Source organism: Eubalaena glacialis, chromosome 3 (genome assembly GCF_028564815.1).
Source record: "Eubalaena glacialis isolate mEubGla1 chromosome 3, mEubGla1.1.hap2.+ XY, whole genome shotgun sequence".
NCBI classification, from domain to species: domain Eukaryota; kingdom Metazoa; phylum Chordata; class Mammalia; order Artiodactyla; family Balaenidae; genus Eubalaena; species Eubalaena glacialis.
This window is the reverse complement of record NC_083718.1, coordinates 106,756,105-106,777,871: the sequence shown is the minus strand read 5'-3', so window position 1 is coordinate 106,777,871 and position 21,767 is coordinate 106,756,105. Positions and strand designations below refer to the sequence as shown.

Genomic DNA, 21,767 nt, shown 5'->3' with positions numbered 1-21,767 from the left:
TCAACTATTTGATCTCCTTCTGGTACTTTCCCCTGTGAATCCATGCAGATGGTCATAAAACTTAACAGGGCCATTGTGAAAAAAAGTTGATAGGCAGAATTTGATTTTAAAGCCTATTGTTTAGAAGCCTATTACATAGAATAGTGATCTCAACATTTTTGATTATTCACTGCTGTTGTTAAGCACTCCCAAAATAAATATACAGATATATTGATATCATAAATGATATACTGATATAAGTTACGATACTTGGTATGTTTACATATCAGGTACAATATAAAACAAAAAGATAAACTAAAAAGATAAGTTCATAAATATAAATAGAGGTTCTGGGATTTCTTTCTAACATCCTAAGGGAGAGTTTTATATACTCCATACTAACAATATATAGGACTGTACTCAGATTTGCAGATAGATTTCTTGGTTTCATTTTTAAATGAATACAAAGGCCAGGAATACCTTCCTTTGGTGACAGTGGTGCAAAATATATATATAATTATAAGCTTTTATAATAATTGACAAGGTAGAAATCATTCAGAAGATGTGTGATCTTAAGTCATATACTCTCAGAGGTCAAAAAGTTAATACAAACATTTCCACACATCAGTGCTAGAGATTTTATAGTTTTGACTTTTTAACAAAGCCTAACTGCCTGTATTTTGGGGCATACCAACTCAAACTCATCCTTGGATCTATCTATACTTACATTTTATGCAAGGTGTTAAGTGGGTTAAAGTACCAGGAAGTCTGTGCCAGACAGAGTACTATATATATATGTGATAGCTGCTGTCATCATCATCATCAGAATTACATCATCAACCATATATTGGGTTGGCTAACAGGTTCCTTCGGTTTTTAAAGTAAAAATAAAAGACACGTTTTAAATTTTCACCAAGAAGTTTATTGAACACCATATGCACCGTTTTGTTCCATTACCTTCCCAAAACTTTTTATCTTTTTGAGCAAAGAACTGTTCCAGGTGCCTTTTACAGTCTTCCAGGGAATTGAAATTTTTTTTCCATTAAGAGAATTTTGTAAAGACCGAAATGAATGGAAATCCAAAGGTTCAATGTCTGGTGAATACAGCAGATGAATCAGAACTTCCCAGCCCAGCTGTACCAGTTTTTGACTGGTCATCAAAGAAACATGTGGTCTTGCGTTATCCTGATGGAAGATGATGAGTTTTCTGTCGACTAATCCCAGACGCTTTTCGTCGAGTGCTGCTTTCAGTTGGTCTAATTGGGAGCAGTACTTGTTGGAATTAATCATTTAGTTCTCCGGAAGGAGCTCATAATAGAGGACTCCCTTCCAATCCCATCATATACACACATCACCTTCTTTGGATGAAGACTGGTCTTGGTGTGGTTGGTGGTGGTTCATTTCGCTTGCCCCACGATCTCTTCCATTCCACATTATTGTACAGTATCCACTTTTCATCGCCCGTCACAATTTGTTTTAGAAATGGAATGTTTTCGTTACGTTGCAGTAGAGAATCTCACGCGGAAATACGGTCAAGAAGGTTTTCCTCACTTAACTTATGTGGAACCCAAGATCAAAGTGATTAACATAACCAAGCTGGTGCAAATGATTTTCAGTGCTTGATTTGGATATTTTGAGTATGTCGGCTATCTCCCATGTGATATAATGTTGATTATTCTCAATTAATGTCTCAATTTGATCACTATCAACTTCAACTGGTCTACCTGATCATGGAGCATCGTCCAGCGAGAAATCTCCAAAACAAAAGTTCGCAAACCACCTTTGACAAGTTCAATCAGTCACAGCACCTTTCCACACACTGCACAAATCTTTTTGTGCGTTTCAGTTGCATTTTTACCATTCTTGAAATAATAAAGCATAATATGCCGAAAATGTTGCTTTTTTTCTTCCATCTTCAGTATTAAAATGGCTACACAAAAATTCACCAATTTTGATAAGTTTTTTTTTTAATGCACGCTGATATGACAGCTGTCACAATACAATATAACAAAATTATTTTGAATGAAGTTAAAGACAACTAAGCGCTACTAGAGCCATCTTACGGAAAAAACCAAACGAACTTTTTGGCCAACCCAGTATATAAGCTGTGTATGTGAACCATGTATAAACAATACACAAAGTGTTTAGGGAAATTTTGTACCACTATTTGAAAGACAATATAGAAAGAAACGTCTGATGTTACCTTTAGTTCTGATGTTTTCTTAACAGAAGAACATACAAGGTGAAGACCCAGTAAACAGAAACTTAAATTGTGAAGTATTGCCAATTTTTTTTATCTTAGTCAAATTCTTTTACCTCTCAATTTACCTTTTATAATTAATCTTTTATTTCATTCATTCAGTAAATTTTTATAGTGATATGTACCAGTTACAATTTTCAGTGATATACTTTGGTAAACAATGCAAATGAGATTTCTGTTATCATGGATCTTATTTTCTATTGGGGAGAGACATTCATTCAACAAACCAGAAAACAAACAAGATATTGTCAAATAGTGTTAAGTGCTTAGAAAATAGTTATGAATGAATGCTGTGAACATTTTATTTATGACCTCAGTTTTCCCTTCCTAAAATGTTTGTTACATTTATACTTTAGCATAGTTAGTTTTCTTGAGTGAAATGCTAATTTCCTTTGCTTTACTTTCCTACTGATTATTGTTTTTAGTACAAATGCAGATAACAATTATATTCTTTTCATGTTTTGTAAGAAACCAAACTCAATTTAAAAGTAAAATTTTAGATTTTATCCATCAGTCGCTCTGTTTTACTTCATGCATAAAAGCTGCAGTTACCCAGAATGTTCAAGTTATTTGGCATCTGAAATCCTTGTTTTCATCTGTGAAAATTGTTTCTGGCTAACAAACTATAACACTTCTAAGTCATTTTAAGTAAATGGGAAATTTGGTAATAAAGTAACTCTATAGTGATAGATTAATAAACATTTAATTATGTATCATTAAGGTAATCATCTCATATTTAGATTAATTTGTTGCCTTCGAATTGCATGTAGAACCTTTTAAAATATATCATTACTATTATATTAAGAGTTTCTTGATGTGTTAAATATTTGACCTCTGATTTTAATCTTTAACTTTAATTTACTAAAAGAAAGTTTATCTGTGTTTAAAGACTCACACATTTGAACCAGTTCAGATAAGCATCGCTCTCTAGCACTGATTCTTAATCTATTTTGGGTGACAGATTCCTTTAAGAATCAGATATGATTATGGAACCTCATCACACAAAAGTTGACATAAGTATAGCCATACATTCTGCAGATACCTTAAGAGGGTTTGAAGACTCTTTTTAGCTCATCCTTGACCCCCAAGTTTAGAGCAACTCATCTATAGTAATGGAGTTCATAGGTTTGTGTATGTTAAGGTTAATGTATTACTTTGTTGTGTTTTCTGTTAGGCTTACCTCACTTTTCTTCTGGTATTTTCCGCTGCTGGGGAAGGGATACTTTTATTGCCCTTAAAGGTCTGCTGCTGATTACTGGACGCTACTTGGAGGCCAGGTAGGAAATCTCTAAAAAGTTGCAATGCAAGTTTATGTTTGAATGTTTTTCACATGCTCTTCAGACTTTTCTTATTCATCTATTCTCAACATTTGGGAGGCATGTTTTCCTTAGGTGTGTTTTTTATTTTATTTTTTATGTAGTCAATTAATAGGATCATAGAATTTCAAAGAAGTGAAAATCTTTAAAGTTACCAAATTCTAACCCTTCATGTTACAGATCAGGTTATCGTCAGCATTTGCTACTTTATTTCAAGTAAAACTAAAAAATGTATAACCATATTACTAACATCACTCACTAAAGAGTAAAATTTCTATGCCCAAGTTAAGTGTAAGAATTCAAATGAACTTTTAGGTAAAATTGGAAAGTCTGCCATTTTTTGTTTTTCCATAATGAAGGCATTGCTGGCTTTTTGACGGAGTCCGGTAGAAAGAATTATAATACCAGGTTTTCTTTTTAATGTCAGACCTCGTAACCTCCAGTTTTATGTTTTCTAGACTTAAAATGGTGTTTTCTTATGTCACAATATTATGTATGAATTTATCGGAGGTAGAAAAGAAAGGTTCTACATCAGTGCTGTATAGTGTTCCACAAATCAGCAGTGTCACCATCATCTGAGAGCTTGTTAGAAATGCAAATTCTTGGTCTCTATGCTGGATCTGCTGAATCCAAACCTGGGGGTGGAAAGGGCAGAGTTGGCAGATGGCAATCTGTGTTTTTGCAGGGGCTCCAGGTGATTTTCAGCGGCCTAAGACTAAAGTTTGAAATCACTGCTCTACAAGTTAAAACTTGTAGCAAAAAAAGCATTTATATGATACCTTGTTTTGATATCACCCGAGAAATAACTGGAGGTTTGCCTCTCCAAATGACAAGTTTTATTTTTGATCCTTTTAAAATTAGAAATTTCTAAGTGAGCATCTAAAATGTATTATATGCTTCCCTATACTAATCTAATATATAATAAGACCTTTTATTATGGACTTAAGATACTGTTATGGGGCTATAGAAATTTGGGCGGCTGTGTGCTTCTTCCCCAAATGCCCCTAAATGACCGTGATTAAGAAGTAGGAAGTGGAACGTCAGGAGCATAGTGTAGTGGTTAAGAACTTAGGTTTGGGCCAGACTACCAGGTTCTAATCCTGGTTCCAAATGCCCACCTGACAAATTATTTGTTCTCTTTGTGCTCTCCGTAGAATGGTTATAGTACTTACCTTATAGGGTTTTTGTGAGGATTAAATAAGCTAATACAGTTAAAGTATCTAGAGCAATGTCTGCCACATGCTAAGCACTCCATAAATGTTCATTTTTAAAATAATTATTGTTACTTTCATTGTTATCTGGGCTCCCAATGTTCACTTCTATGTACTGTCAAAAATTTCTGCTACTTAGTTTTACATATGACTATCTAGATCAAGCATCCGCTAACTATGGCCTGTTACCTGTTTTGTATGACCTATGAGCTAAGAATGGTTTTTACCTCTTTAAAAGATCATTAAAAAAAAAAAAAGAATACATGATGAGACCATATATGGCCAACAAAGCCTAAAATATTTACTGTCTGACCCTTCACCGAAAAAAAGTTTGCCTACCCCTGATCTAGATGAGTTCCCAGAAGATAATGCATTTGTTAGGGTAGTGCTAGCTGCTATGAATTAGAAACTCTTAAATTTCAATGGCTTTTCACAAACAAAATTCATTTGCTTCTGATCCTGTATGGGTGTTCAGGAGGGAACTTTCTACTTAGTGGTGAAAGGATATAGGCTCCTTTATCTTCAGGATATACCATCTTCCAGGAACTCTAGGTTCTCTCCAGTCAGCTGGCAGAGAGGGAAAGAGAGCCTGAGGAAAACACACCTGTTCCATGCACTTAACATTCTTTTGCCTTAGAATGCAGTCATCTGGCCACAGCCAACTGTAAGGTAGGCTGGGATGTATAGGAAAGCCATTTTGGTGGACACATGGCTGTCTCTACCACAGATAGTTCTACTTCCACCCTCTGCAGAGATGTTCATGGACAGAGGACTTTTTATTCAACTTTCTCATGTATGACATGTTCTAGATAATTAAGATTGCTAATACTCTGACCTTTTATTAATTGGAAGTGTCTCGGTCCATACTAACACTTTTGTACTGTGAAGATAAAAAGTTCCTCTTACACTATAATTTAAGAGATGGGCATGGGACTTCCCTGGTGGCGCAGTGGTTAAGAACCCGCCTGCCAATGCAGGGGACACGGGTTCAATCCCTGGTCCGGGAAGATCTCACGTGCCACGGAGCAACTAAGCCTGTGCACCACAACTACTGAGCCCACGTGCCGCAACTACTGAAGCCCGCATGCCTAGAGCCCGTGCCCTGCAACAAGAGAAGCCACCGCAGTGAGAAGCCCGCACACCGCAACAAAGAGTAGTCCCCGCTCGCCACAACTAGAGAAAGCCCGTGCACAGCAATGAAGACACAACGCAGCCAAAAATTTTTTAAATTTTTTTAAAAAGAAATGGGCATTGAACTGATATATAGAATTAATTAAATTTCTAAATGGTTTAGCCAAAAAGCGTTGAGGCCTAGAGATTTTAAATGCCTTTTCCAAGGTCATACAGATGGCAACACTAGGATTTAAATCTCAGTCTTCTTATTTCTCAGTTTCATGCTCTTTTTAGAATGTCATGCCATCTTACAAAGCTGTCATTTGGTGTATGATAGTAGAATAACACTTTGAAAGATAAAATATTCTCTACAAGTTTTTGAAAATAAATTATGTTTTTCAAGGTCAGTTTTTACCCATTTATTTTCTTACATGGTTGTTTTATTCTTGGTATCTGCTATTTAAAGTAATAAGATTCATGTTCTTAGTTACTCAGATTTTGAAATACGAGGGATTTCAAAAGTAAAACCTAGAGCTATGAGGGACCTTAAAAATCACCCAGTCCAATCCCAAACTCCACAGATGAAAAAAAATTCTCCCAGAGGTGGTTAGTCACACAGATTGTTAGAGAAAAAGACAGGGCTAGGATCAAGGTTCCTGACTTTTAATTCAGTGCTTATTTTATATTATGACCTCTTTCTACATGAAAATACAAAGAAATAAGGGCAAGAGAGAAAATACATAAAAAATAATGATTACCAAGAGTGACTTTTTTGTCTTCAATTTTTTAAGTGATTGTTTTCATGTCAAATGATTCACCTAATTCTGTTGTTTTAGGAATATTATTTTAGCATTTGCTGGTACCCTGAGACATGGTCTCATTCCTAATCTCCTGGGTGAAGGAATTTATGCCAGATACAACTGCCGGGATGCTGTGTGGTGGTGGCTGCAGTGTATTCAGGATTATTGTAAAATGGTCCCAAATGGTCTAGACATTCTCAGGTGCCCAGTTTCCAGAATGTATCCTACAGATGATTCTGCTCCTTTGTCTGCTGGCACACTGGTAAAGATCATTTCTTAAAATAATTGTTTTTCCTGAAAAATGACTTTTAGCTTCTAATATAAAATACATGTAAAATTAAGAATCTGAATCTTACAAATTCTTCAAATATTGGTATTTATTTAGCACCTGCTGCTACTATGAGAGATTGCAGAGGTAAGACTTGCTCTTTGCCTAAAGAGCTTGCAACATGGTAGAAGAGATGACATGTATATAATACAATCATTGCAAAAAAGAGGGAAGTGCTATGTAGTCTCATAAAAGAAAGAGAGATGATCTAGTAAGTGGGTCTCAGGGAGGACTACAGAAAGTAACTAAAATTTCACCTGAACTAAACCTTGAAAGGTGAGTAGGATTTCATCAGAGATGAGGGAAGTTGTGAGAAGATATTAAAGATGAAATGAATAATAAAGCACGGGGTGTATTGACGCACAGTTTAGGACATACTGCTCAGTCTAGTTTGGCTTTTCGTGTAGGGTACCTGCAGGGTAGTAAGGGATTGTGGAAAGGGTGGACCAGGTTGCCGAGAGCCTTGGCTACCAATCCAGGGAGCTCAGAGTTTATCTTATGAGCAGTGCAGAATGAATAAACATTTTTTTGTGTTTTTTTTTTCCCCCAGTCAAGAATCTACGGGGATATTGTACTTCTGCCACTTCTGATCTGCATTTATGTTATAGTTTATTTGGTATGGAGGACTTCTAAGCTATCTCAGGGCTAGTATAGATTTATGTCACTACAATGTTTCTATCATGAAGTGTTCAAAGAATAGTTGTCCAAAAATTTTTTTAACCTAAAGTAAATTACCATTATAGTATATAGTTTATCTCCATTGCTATGTATGTGGATGACTTAGAACAGCAATGCCAATTTAAAACTCAGATTTCTGTATAATAAGCTAGATTCATTTATTAGCTGAACTGTTCACTCTAACGCAGATTACACAAGCTCACAAGATTATTTTTCACGTATCAGCAAATGACAAATTATTTCATGTCACAGAATGTATAGTTAAAACTACAATATGTTAAATGTTCATATGCCAAAGGTCTGATCTATTATATGATGTATAGGACCTGCTTCTTTCCCCAGTCCCACCCCTTATCCTCATTTCTCCTTTTAAGGGAAAAATATATGTTTCCACAAAACTTAAGTTGTGGAATTTGGGAGACGATAAGAAAAATGTGATTTCTAACAGAGGTAACATCCATTATGTCTCAAACAGGATCAACCATTGTTTGAAGTAATACAGGAAGCTATGCAAAGACACATGCAGGGCATTCAGTTCCGAGAAAGGAATGCTGGTCCACAGATAGATCGGAACATGAAGGATGAAGGTACATAACTTTCGGTACATAGTAAAGATTTAGTGATGAGATCAAATTAAACCTTGTAATTGTTCATTTATTTCACAAGTATTTTATTTGTATATAAAACTTCAGAATATAATAATGAAAAAGATTAAGAGTTTCTGATCTCACCAGTTTAGTTTTAGTTTCTAGAGGAAAGATAAAATGTTATATCTTTTGTCAGCCAGTTTGAAAGGTAATTTTGGTGCTTGCATTTATAATCATAACAATAATTGCTAATAGTTGAGTGCTTACTATGTGCTAAGCATTGTGCTAACTACTTTACCTACGTTATTCCCATTTAACACTCCTGGGAACATTGGGCATGAGTTACATTGTTCCGTTTTTTATAGATAAGGTGACTGAAGCAGAGTAGTTTGCCCAGAGTCACACAGCTGCTAAGTGGCAGAGCTAGGATTTCATCCATAGTTTGTATGCCCCATAATCTAGGCTTTTATAAAATACTTTTTATAAAGAGGTTTATTTGTATTCAGAGTTAAAATATACTTTTTTAACCTCTTTGAAATTCATCATATTCCTATTTCTATGGCACACTGTCATCATCATTAGCCAGTGCAAGGCTAACAATAATTTATTTCATTTCATTACTCATTCCCCTTAGAGACATTCCAATGGGTTTGTTGTATATTCATGTATTGTCTTATAAAATATATATTGCTTTAAGTGCATGTAGACCTTTTTTTTAACTTTTTAATTTTGAAAGAATTGGGGACTGATAGAAAGTTACAAAAATGATACATAAGCGTACCCTGAACCCTTCATCCAGCTTCCCCCAATGAGGACATCTTATATAACTGTAGTACAATATCAAGATCAGGAAATAGATATTAGTGTCATACTGTTAGCTAAGCTATAAACCATATCCCTTTTTCACCAGTTTTACGTTAACTCATCTGTGTGTGTGTGTATGTGTGTGTGTGTAGTTCTGTGCAGTTTTACCTCATGTATAGCTTCATGTAACCACTACCACAGTCAAGATACAGAGCTGTTCCATCACCAAAGAGGTTTTCCTCGTGCTACCCCGTTATGATCACACCAACCATCCCTGTTCTCTAGCAACTGCCAGTCTGTTCTGCATCTCTATATTTTGTCATTTTGAGAATGTAGATAAATGGAATCATATAGTATGTAACCTTTTGAGATTGGTTCTTTCACTAAACATAATTCCCCTTGAGAACTATCCAAGTTGCTGCATTTATCAATATTTTATTAGTTTTTATTGCTAAGTAGTATTCTCTTTTATGAATATACCATTCATCTTTTGAAGGATATTTGGGTTGATTCCAATTTTTTTGGCTAATACAAATGGAGCTGCTATAAACATTCATATACAGGTTTTTGTGTAAACATAAGTTTTCATTTCTCTGGGATAAATGCCAATAATGTGATTGGGTGATGTGGTCAGCACATGTTTTGTTTTATAAGAAATTGCCAAACTATTTTCATTTCACATTCCCACCAGCAAGCTGGATAGATCCAATTTCTCCACGTCCTTGCCAGAATTTGTTGTTATCACTTTCTATTTTCAGCTGTTCTGATAGTTGTGTAGACCACTACACATTGTGGTTTTGATTTGCATTTCCCTATTAATGGTTTTGAACATCTGTTCATGTACTTATTTACCATCCATATCCCCTCTTTGATGAAATGTCTATTCATGTCTTTTATCCATTTTCTAATTGGCTTGCTGGTTTTCTACCATTACGTGTGTGTGGTAAAATACACGTTTACCATTTTATCATAAAATATATCATTTTAGCCATTTTTAAGTGTACAGTGCAGTGGCTTTAAGTACATTTGCACTGTTTTTCAACTATCATCGCTATCCATCTCCAGAACTTTTTCATCATCCCAAACTGAAACTATACCCGGTTAACAATAATTCCTCATTCTCTCCCTTGCTAGCCCCTAGTAGCTACTAATCTACTTTCTGTCTCTATGAATTTGACTATTCTAGGTACCTCATATAAATGGAAGTATGTAATTTTTGTCCTTTTATGTCTGGTTTATTTCAAGTAACATTGGTATATCAGAGCTACATATACTATACTCTTATGCCCTTTGTTTAAACACTACCACATTCCTTTCCAGAATTACTGCACCAGTCTCTATTCCCATTAACAATCAAAGTAGCTTCTTAAGTGTCCATATGCCTACCAACATTTGGCATTATCCTCTAATGCCAAATATGGGTGTAAAGCCATATGTAATTGTTTTAACTTGCAATTCTCCTGTTACTGAGTTTGAGTATTTGCTCACATGTTTATTGGCCTCTTTGGAAAGTTTCCTTTTCTATAAATTATTTGTTCATGTTCTATGCCTTTACTCATCTTTCTTTTGGCATTCCTGTATTTTTCATGTTGATTATCAGGAGTTTTTTGTTTATTCTACATATTTGTCCATCGTTAGTTTTAGAATTGCACAAACCTTTTCCCAATTTATCTATGGTGTCCTTCACCATATTTCATTTCAGAAATCCTACCCCACCTTCATGTCTCAAAGATAATCTCTCACATTAACTTCTATTAACTATGTGAGTTGGCCTTTTACAAATTTTTTTTAAAAAAAACAATTCGTTCCACTTTAATTCATTCTATTTTTGTTCTTATGATTCTTGTTTTCAAGACCTATATCTGTATTAATTTACCATGTCTATGTTCATTTCTTTAACTTATTAAAATCCATATTGACCCCTAACAGAATAAGTAATTTAGTGTGTGCCCCTCTCCCCGAATCCCTATTTGATATTATCTAGGTGGAATTTCAGTTTGAATTGTTATGACTGTACTTCTTTTTGTTTTCTTTGGTTATTGCTTCTTCTTAGGCAACAATAAACTTTTATGTGTAATTTGATCATCTTTTCATTCCATCTCTCTTACTAGTATCCTCTAAGATTTATTTCTTTCCTTATTTGAGTTAATCAGATGAGCTTATTTATTTATGTTAATGTATGAAAACCTCTCAGAACAGTGCCTACTACTACAGTGCCTTGCTGTAATCATTTTATTGTTGCTATGTGAGTATCTTTAGTGCTGCTATATGAATGTTTTTAAAGTTGGGACTTACATGTCAAGCCCTCTGAGGCCTTGTATGGCTGACAGTATTTTTATTATGCTTTCATATTTAAATGACAGATTAGACGTAAATGCTTTTTTTCTTCAATGCTTTAGAAAATATTATTCTGTTGACTTCTTGTTTCCAATATTGCTATTGAAAGGTATATGGACCTATACCTTGTTCCATTAGAAGTGATCTACTCTGTCTTTTTTTTTTTTTAATTTATTTTATTTTTATTTATTTTTGGCTGTGTTGGGTCTTCGTTTCTGTGCAAGGGCTTTCTCTAGTTGTGGCAAGTGGGGGCCACTCTTCATCGCGGTGCGCGGGCCTCTCACTATCATGGCCTCTCCTGTTGCGGAGCACAGGCTCCAGACGCTCAGGCTCAGTAGTTGTGGCTCACGGGCCTAGTTGCTCCGTGGCATGTGGGATCTTCCCAGACCAGGGCTCGAACCTGTGTCCCCTGCATTAACAGGCAGATTCTCAACCACTGCGCCACCAGGGAAGCTCTACTCTTTCTTTCTTGAAGATTTTAGAACCATCTCTTTGTCTGAATTCAGGATTTTACTCTGACTTTCCTTATCTGTTTCATTTGGTACTCTATGAGTGCTTTTAACCTGAGATCTTTCTTGATTCTAGGATATTTATCATTTTATTTCTTCAAATATTTTCTTCCTTCTCTTTCCACTTTCTGGGGATACTTTTGTCAGGATATCTTTTGGTTTATTTCTATCCCCATAGCTTCTAGCTCTTTTTTTCTATTTTCTCCCTTTAACCATTCCTGCTACCTCTGGAGAATTTTTCAATCTTGTTTTCCATCTCACTAATTCATTCTTAGCTGTGTCTATCTACTATTTAGTCCCTTATTATCACTTTATTGTTTTCTTTATTTCAACTATTAAAAATTTCAGACCTAACATCTCCACTTAGTCATTTTAATGTCTTTTGTTCTTGCTTCATGTTAATAATATCTTACCTATGTCTTTGAGGATATTTATTTTGCTTATTGTATATTATTGGTCCATCTGTTCCAGTAATTCTGCTTCATGTGAAATATGTTACTCAGCTTTTCTCTTTTGTATAGTCGTTAGACTCCTCTGGTATCTAATGTTTATCTTTTCCCAATAAGCTCATATTCCCTTGATTATTAGCTACTCTGTAAGCACTGAAAAGAAGCAATCTCCTTAAGTTGTAACACAGCAGCCTTACGAACCGAGGTGGAATAAAAGTCCAAAGTGGCTGGTCAGGTCTCACCTGTTTTTTGTTTGTTTTGGTTTTTTTGTTTGTTGTTTGGGGGGGGGTTGTTTTTTTTAATAAATTTATTTATTTTATTTATTTATTTTTGCCTGTGCTGGGTCTTCATTGCTGCACGCGGGCTTTCTCTAGTTGCGGTGAACGGGAGCTACTCTTCTTCATGGTGCACGGGCTTCTCATTGCAGTGGCTTCTCTTGTTGCGGAGCACAGGCTCTAGGCACGTGGGCTTCAGTAGTTGTGGCACGTGGGCTCAGTAGTTTGTGTCTCGCGGGCTCTAGGACACAGGATCTGTAGTTGTGGTGCACAGGCTTCATTGCTCTGTGGTATGTGGGATCTTCCCGGAGCAGGTCTCAAACCCGTGTCCCCTGCACTAGAAGGCGGATTCTTAACCACAGCGCCACCAGGGAAGTGCTCACGTGTTTTTATTAGTTTCTCCCAAACATTATGTGACTTCTTCACATCAATACCTCACATATACTTCTGTAGTTTCTCCAGGGTTGATTGTGGGGAGGGAGCCAGTAGCCTGGAATACTTTGCCAACTCATCAGAAAGTGCAAAAATAAATTTTCTACCCACTTTATGCATTTGAAACAACCTATTCATTCATAGTCATTTTGACTTGTGTACCTTTTTGTGTGTGTTCTTATGACTTTGTAGCTAAATCTCTGAGATTTAATTACTAAACATTGACTATCCAATTTAATATCAAATAAATTAAAAAGCTCTTTGCCTTTGTGTCATATATTTAATATCAGATAAACTGAAAAGCTCTTTGCCTTTGTGTATCACTTGACAAACATTTTCCAGAAGCTAGTACCTCTATTCCTAGCTCATAATAGAGGAAATAGGAACAGGAGGTAAAAGTAGCTTGCCCAAGAACATACATCAACCATCCATTAGTAAACATAGGGGGAGCATTCAATCTCACCAGTACTCAAACAAATTCATGTTAAAGTAGGTCACTGTATATATATATATATATACCACATCTTCTTTATTCATTCATCTGTTGATGGACATTTAGGTTGTTTCCACGTCTTGGCTATTGTAAATAGTGCTGCTGTGAACATTGCGGTGCATGTATCTTTTTGAATTAGAGTTTTCATCTTTTCTGGATATATGTCCAAGAGTGGGATTACTGGATCATATGGTAGTTCTATTTTTAGTTTTTTAAGGAAACTCCATACTGAAGTGAGCCAGTGAACAGTTTTGAGCAGGAGTGATGTGACCTAACTTAGATATTAAAAATATCACAGTGACTGCACCAACTTACATTCCCACCAACATTGTACGAGGGTACCCTTTTATCCACATCCTCTCCAACATTTGTTATTTGTAGGCTTTTTGATGATAGCCATTCTGACAGGTATAAGGTGATACCTCATTGTGGTTTTATTTGCATTTCTCTAATAATAGCAGTGTTGAGCATCTTTTCATATGCCTATTAGCCATCTGTATATTTTCTTTGGAAAAATGTCTATTCAGGTCTTCTGCCTCTTTTTTATTGTATTATTTGGGTTTTTTTAATATACTGAGTTATATGAGCTGTTCATATATTTTGGATATTAACCCCTTATTGCTTGCATCATTTGCAAGTATTTTCTCCCATTCTGTAGGTTGTCTTTTTGTTTTGTTGATGGTTTCCTTCGATGTGAAAAAGCTTTTAAGTTTAATTAGGTCCCATTTGTTTATTTTTGCTTTTATTTATTTTGCCTTAGGAAACAGATCCAGGAAAATATTGCTGTGATTTATGTTAAAGAGTGTTCTGCCTATGTTCTCTTTTAGTTTTATGGCTTCAGGTCTTACATTTAGGTCTTTAAATCATTTTGAGTCCATTTTTGTACATGGTATGAAGGAATGTTCTTATCTCATTGTTTTACATGTGTCTGTCCAGTTTTCCCAGCACGACTTATTGAAGAGGCTTTCTTTCCTCCTTTGTGTATTCTTGCCTCCTTTTTCATAGATTAATTGACCATAGCTGCATGGGTTTACTTCTGGGCTCTCTACTCTGTTCCATTGATCTATGTGTCTGTTTTTATGCCAATACTATGCTGTTATGATTACTGTAGCTTTGTAGTATAGTCTGAGGTCTGGGAGGGTTATACCTCCAGCTTTGTTCTTTTTCCTCAGGATTATTTTGGCAATTCAGGGTCTTTTGTGGTTCCGTATAAATTTTAGGATTATTTGTTCTAGTTCTGTGAAAAAAATGTCATGGGTATTTTGATAGGGATTTAAATCTGTAGATTGCTTTGGGTGGTATGACCATTTTAACAACATTAATTCTTGCAATCTAATAGCACAGGATATCTTTCCATTTCTTGGAATCATCCTCAGTTTCCATCATCAATGTTTTATAGGTTTCAGGGTATAGGTCTTTAACTTCCTTGGTTTAGTTTATCCATAGGTTTTTGTTTTGTTTGTTTTGTTTTGTTTTGTTTACTTTCTCTTTCTGATATTTTGTTATTAGTGTATGGAAGTGCAACAGATTTCTATTTATTGATCTTGTATCTTACAACCTTGCTGAATTCATTTATTAGTTCTAGTAGTTTTGGGATGGAGACTTTAGGGTTCTCTATATAGAATATCATGTCATCTGAAAATAGGGACAGTTTTACCTCTTCCCTCCCAATTTGGATACCTTTTATTTCTTTTTCTTGTCTGATTGCTGTGGCTAGGACTTCCAATACAGTGTTAAATAGAAGTGACAAGAGTGAGCATCCTTGTCTTATTCCTGAATTTAGCAGGAAAGCTTTCAGCTTTTCACCATTGAGTATTTTGTTGGCTGTGGGTTTGTAGTAAGTGACCTTTATTATGTTGAGATATGTTCCCTCTATACCTATTTTGATGAGAGTTTTTATCATAATGAATGTTGAATTTGGTCAAATGCTTTTTCTGCATCTATTTATTTCTTTTTATTTCTTTATTTTTGGCTGCATTGGGTCTTTGTGGCTGCGTGAGGGCATTCTCTAGTTGCAGCGAGCCGGGGCTACTCTTCATTGCAGTGTGCGGGCTTCTCATTATGGTGGCTTCTCTTGTTGCGGAGCACGGGCTCTAGGCACGAGGCTTCAGTAGTTGTGGCATGCAGGCTGAGTAGTTGTGGCTTGCGGGCTCTAGAGCACAGGCTCAGTAGTTGTGGTGCATGAGCTTAGTTGCTCCACAGCATGTGGGATCTTCCTGGATCAGGGCTCAAACCCGTGTTCCCTGCATTGGCAGGCGGATTCCTAACCACTGCGCCACCAGGGAAGCCCTCTGCATCTATTTAGATGATCATGTGATTTTTTTTCTTCCCTTTTGTTAACGTGGTTTAACACATTGATTGATTTGCCTCTGTTGAACTATCCTTGTGACCCTGGAATGAATCCAGCTTGATCATGGTATATGATCCTTTTTATGTACTATTGGATTCAGTTGGCCAATATTTTGTTGAGAATTTTTGCATCTATATTCATCAAAGATAGTGGCCTGTAATTTTCTTTTTTGTAGTGTTTTTGTCTGGTTTTGGTATCAGGGTGATGGTGGCCTAGTAGAATGAATTTGGGAGTGTTCCCTCCTTTCAATTTTTTGGAATAGATTCAGAAGGATAGGTAAAAGGTCTTATTTATATGTTTGGTAGGATTCCCCTGTGAAGCTTTCCACTCCTGGAATTTTGTTGGCTCGGAGTTTTTAAATTACAGATTCAATCTCACTTCTAGCAATCAGCCTGTTCAAATTGTCTGTTTCTTCTTGACTCAGTCTTGGCAGGCTGTATATTTCTAGAAATTTGTCCATTTCTTCTAGGCTATCCAATTTGTTGGCATATAACTATTCATAGTATTCTCTTATGAATTTTTGTATCTCTGTGGTATCATTTATTATTTCTCCTCTTTCGTTTCTTATTTTGTTTGTTTGGATCCTCTCTATTTTTTCTTGATGAGCCTGACTAAAGGTTTATTAATTTTGGACAAAGTAACCTAGGTTGTAGGTTTTTCCCTTTCAGGACTGTAAATATATCATGCCACTCCCTTCTGGCCTGCAAAGTTTCTGCAGAGAAGTCAGCTGATAATCTTATAGGAGTTCCCTTGTATATGACTCTCTTTTTCTCTTGCTGCCTTAGAATTCTCTTTATCTCTAACTTTTGCCATTTTAATTATGATATGTCTTAGTTTGAGCCTGTTTGGGTTCATCTTGTTTGGGACCCTCTGTGTTCCTGTACCTGGATATCTGTTTCCTTCTTTGGGTTTGGGAAGTTTTCAGCCATAATTTCTTCAAATACATTTTTGATCCCCTTCTCTCTTCTCCTTCTGGAACCCCTATATTGACACATTTTATATTAGCCCATAGATCTCATATGTTGCTTTTTTTTTTCCATTTGTCTTTTTGTCTGCTGTTCTAATTGGGTGATTTCCATTATTCTATCTTCCAGATCATGTATGCATTCTTCTGTGTCATTTAGTCTGTTATTCATTGCTTCTCAAGTGTTTTCTATCTCAGAAATTGAATTATCTCTTCTTTATTGGGTCTTCCTTATAGTTCCTTGTTAAAATGATCCCATGCTTAGATCAATTCTCTTTCTTAATTCAGTTAGCATTTTCATTACTAACTTTTTGAACTCACTGGTAGACTGATTATCTCTGTTTCATTATTTATTTTTTCAGGGGCTTTCTCTTGCCCCTTCAGTTGGGAGATCTTTACCATTTCATTTTGCTTAACTTTCTCTGTCTCTATGAATTTAGGTGAAACAGTTATTATCATGGTCTTGAAAGTGTGTTTTTATGTGAGGGCATCCCTGTGTGGACTACATGTGCCAAATATCTTTGGTGTGAGGGCTGGATTTGATGTGGACACAAGCCACGTCTTTCCTCAGGATGTACTGGCCACTATCACCTTGATATGGGGTGTGGCTGGTCTTGTAGGAGCTAGAGCCTACACAGGGTGTGAGGTGGGATTTCTTCTCTGCTCAGTGGCAGTCACTGCCCTTTCAGGGTCAGGGTCTGCTCCCAAGTTTCTGGAGCAGGTGTCCTGAAGGTCAGGCTTGAGTTGGCTCTGTTCCCTTTAAGTGTGTATTTTTCCTTCTCCCCACACTGGGGCCTTTGCCCCAGAGGTGGGGGGGGTGCTATAATAAGTGGGGCTCATGCACTTACAGAGATCCAGTGTGCTGCCTGTGTAGGCATCCACTCAGACACAGTCCAAGGTCACATTTTTTCCCCTGTTGTAGTCGTCCCAGATCTAGTGCAAGGTTATGGCATGGAGTAGGCAGGGCTGAAGCATTCACTCAGCTGGCACCAGGATTCATGGCATTGTGGTTGTGGGAATTGAAGCAGCTTCACTCCTGTCGGAAATCTGGGCTGCTTCTCTGGCACTGTTTGAGTAAGTGCCAACAATGGCCACTGCCACCCTACCTGGACCACAATCCAGGGCCCCAGACTGCCTTCTGTGTCCCTGCATGGAGTCTTTTCCCAGGACATGGCTGCCATAAATCCAGTGCCAAGCTGTGGCATGGAGTGAGTGGGGCCATGGTGTTTACTCAGCTCAGATTGGGGAGCACAAGGAGGCAATAGCCACTAGGATAGACCTCTCTCTTCACCCTGTCTTATGGAAAGCCAGCACCCACATACTCCTCACAAGTGGAATCTGGGCTTCTCAAGCCTTTCTATCTGTCCCAGGAGTTCTCCACACAGCCAAGGGAGCTTGTCTTCTCCATATAGGACCCTAGAACTTGGACACCCAGTCTGTGGCTCTACCCACTCACTTCCCAGGGTGAGTGTCTGCCCATGTGATCTCCCTTTTCCCTTATTCCCCTCCCAGGGGCACAGGTTCCAACCCAATGCCTTTCTTTTCATCCTACCTGATTACATGGGAATCATTTTTGCAGCCTTGGTTGTGAAGGAGTTCTTCTTCCAGGTTCCAGTTAGTTTTCCATGAGAATTTTTCCAAATGTATATATATTTTTGATGTGTTTTGGGAAGAGGGGTGATTTCTACATCCTCTTACTCTGCCATCTTGATCCCCCATTGAAGGGAATCTTTTTCTTCTTTCTCAAAGTTGTTTTGGCTTTTTGGGGTCTTTTATGTTTCTGTGCAAATTTTAGAACTAGTTCTGTGAAAAATGTCATTGGTATTTTGATAGGGATTGCATTGAATCTGTAATTTGCCTTGATAGTATGGTCATTTTAACAATTTAATTCTTCCAGTCCATGAGCACTTTACATTTTCCATTAGTTTGTATCATCTTAGATTCCTTTTGTCAATGTCTTATAGTTTTCCACATACAGGTCTTTTACTTCCTTGGTTAGATGTATTCCTAGGTGTTTTAGTCTTTTTGATGCAATTGTAAATGAGATTGTTTTCTTAATTTCTGTTTCAGATAGTTCATTATTAGTATATAGAAACACAACAGATTTCTGTATGTGAATTTTGTATCCTGCAACTTTACCAAATTCATTGATGAACTCTAGTCATCTTTTGGTGGTGTCTTTAGGATTTTCTGTATATAGTATCATGTCATCTGCAAACAGTGACAGTTTTACTTCTTCCCTTCCAATTTAGATTCCTTTTATTTCTTTTTCTTGTCTGATTGCTGTGGCTTCCAATACTTCCAATACTATGCTGAATAAAAGCAGTGAGAGTGGGCATCCTTGTCTTGTTCCTGAATTCAGCAGGAAAGCTTTTAACTTTTCACCATTGAGTATGATGTTAGCTGTGGGCTTTTCATATATGGCCTTTATCATGTTGAGGTACATTCCCTCTATACCCACTTTGCTGAGAGTTTTTAATCATAAATGGATGTTGAATTTTGTCAAAAGCTTTTTCTGCATCTGTGGAGATGATCATATGATTTTTATTCTTTAATTTGTTAATGCGATGTATAGATACCACATTGATTAATCTATGAATATTGAACCATCCTTGCATCCCTGGGATGAATCCCACTTGATCATGGTGTATGCTTTTTCAAGTTGAATTTGGTTTGTTAATACTTTGTTGAGGATTTTTGCATCTGTGTTCATCATCTCTGAGTTATTTAAATTTTTAATTTTAATTATGAAATATCTCAACATACAGATAACGATGTAAATTATGCTTTGAACCTAGAACTGAAATTAGACAGATATTAACAATTGGCCAGATTTTCTTCAGATCGTTCTCTTTTGTTTTGAAAAGAAAACACCACAGATACAGCTAAAGTTTCATCTCTATCTCTTTCTCTTCCCTCACTCTCTAGAATTAACAACCAACCTATAATCAGGATTTACTACTTCCATGTATGTTTTTGTGTTTTGTGTGTTTATGTGTATTTGAGTATGTGTAAGTTACATATGATATATATTATGTAGCATATATTCAGTATATCATAGTATTTACTGTATAATGTATATATATTATGTATTTTATGTTTTCTAATTTTATACAAATATTATCATATTAGACATAGCCATATAGACATACATGGTTATATGTATTAGTATTATCTATATTTTAAACTTTTACAGAAAAGGCATCTTATTATGCATATCTTTTGCAACTTATTTACTCAGTCATTCTGATTTATCCATTTTGCTTTATGTAAATCCTAGTTCATTAATATTAAATGGTATAGAGAGTTTTCCATTATATGACTGGAGTAAGGTTTATCTGTTCCTCTTCTCAGCAGTTATTTATTTTCTTGCTAATACAAGCAGTGTTGCAATGTATATTCTTGTATGTGTCTCCATGTTCACATAGCTAAGCATTTCTCTAGAGTGTATGTCTAGAAACGAAATTATTATGTGGTAGAATATGCACATCTTCAACTTTTAAGGTATTACCAGATTGCTCTCTAGAGTAGTTGTCCTAATTTATTATATTTTTATAAATGTTTTATTTTTCTTTTTTAGGTTTTAATATAACTGCAGGGGTTGATGAAGAAACAGGATTTGTTTATGGAGGAAATCGCTTAAATTGCGGTACATGGATGGATAAAATGGGAGAAAGTGACAGAGCTAGAAACAAAGGAATCCCAGCCACTCCAAGGTAGTGTTTATTTTTACTGCTTATATAGTTATATCATTTGTAAAACCACATACTTGTGGAATCTTTTATTCTATTAACCATGAAATCTTCATGTTAAATCAGTCAAAATCTTCCTTCCTTCCCCCTACTTCCCCTTCCACGCACTCCTTTCTCTCCCCTAATATACACATACACAATCCTCTTGATATAAGTCATCAAGTAAAGCTATCTGTTCTCTTCTGGATGTTCTCATGGGTTGATTACCTGCAGGCACCTCAAAGAAAAGTTGTATGACTTATTATCCCCATGGTTAAGATATTTCTTTATAACATGAAGTGTTTTCTTTGTAAGTATTTCATTATTATTATCTTTTGTAAATATAGAAAACAACCAGTTGTCCTGTCTTTTATGAAATCCTTTTGCTTTCTGAACATTTTCCCCTTAATTTTTAAATCTTTTATCCCATCATTTCTTTTTATGATTTCAAGTTCTTACTACAGTATCAAGTCTGAGAAACTATTTTCTTATTCCAAATTTTATCTTCAGAATTGTCAAAAAAAAATTCTTGAATAGTAGTTGTCATTACATGTTCTACAAATTCTTTTAAAACCCTGTTTATTTTGATGAATTATTAGATCTTCTACTTCCCTTTCATTTTCCTTAAAAATGAGCTTTCAAATTATGATGTTCACCTTCCCTGGCTTTCTTCAATCCAATATCCCGTATTTTCTATCTTTTCGCTGCAACTCTATCTCAGTATTCTCTGACTCCTACTTCTGCCTTTTTCCAGCAGCTATCTCCTTTTACTCCATAATCTCTATTCTACTTCATAGAATTTTTTAAAAATACATTAAGATGGTAAGCAATGGCAAAGTAATAAGAGGAATGATTTCTTTTTTTTTTTTATTGGAGTATAGTTGCTTTATACTGCTGTGTCAGTTTCTGCTGTATAGCAAAGTGAATCACAAGTTCTTATATATGCAGTACACATTCCTATAAAGTGAGGATTTTTTTTATAGATAGTCATTTTTATAATGTGTTAGTTATATAATTCTTCAAAGCTGTTTTTTGAATGCCCTTTTTAAAAAAAAAAATTTATTTATTTGGTTGCACCAGGTCTTAATTGCAGCTCGCCAGCTCCTTAGTTGCGGAACGCGGGCTCCTTAGCTGTGGTATGCAAACTCTGA

At 35.9% G+C, this 21,767-nt stretch overlaps 1 protein-coding gene across 1 annotated transcript in view; it reads left to right on the top strand.

Moving 5' to 3' along the window:
- Window positions 1-21,767, top strand: part of AGL (amylo-alpha-1, 6-glucosidase, 4-alpha-glucanotransferase) — a 76,534-nt gene that overhangs the window by 42,201 nt on the left and 12,566 nt on the right. The window contains exons 25-28 of the mRNA XM_061186282.1: window positions 3,414-3,516; window positions 6,716-6,941; window positions 8,161-8,272; window positions 20,466-20,601. Of these exons, the coding sequence (XP_061042265.1) occupies window positions 3,414-3,516; window positions 6,716-6,941; window positions 8,161-8,272; window positions 20,466-20,601 (577 nt within the window). The remainder of the gene's footprint in view (window positions 1-3,413; window positions 3,517-6,715; window positions 6,942-8,160; window positions 8,273-20,465; window positions 20,602-21,767) is intronic.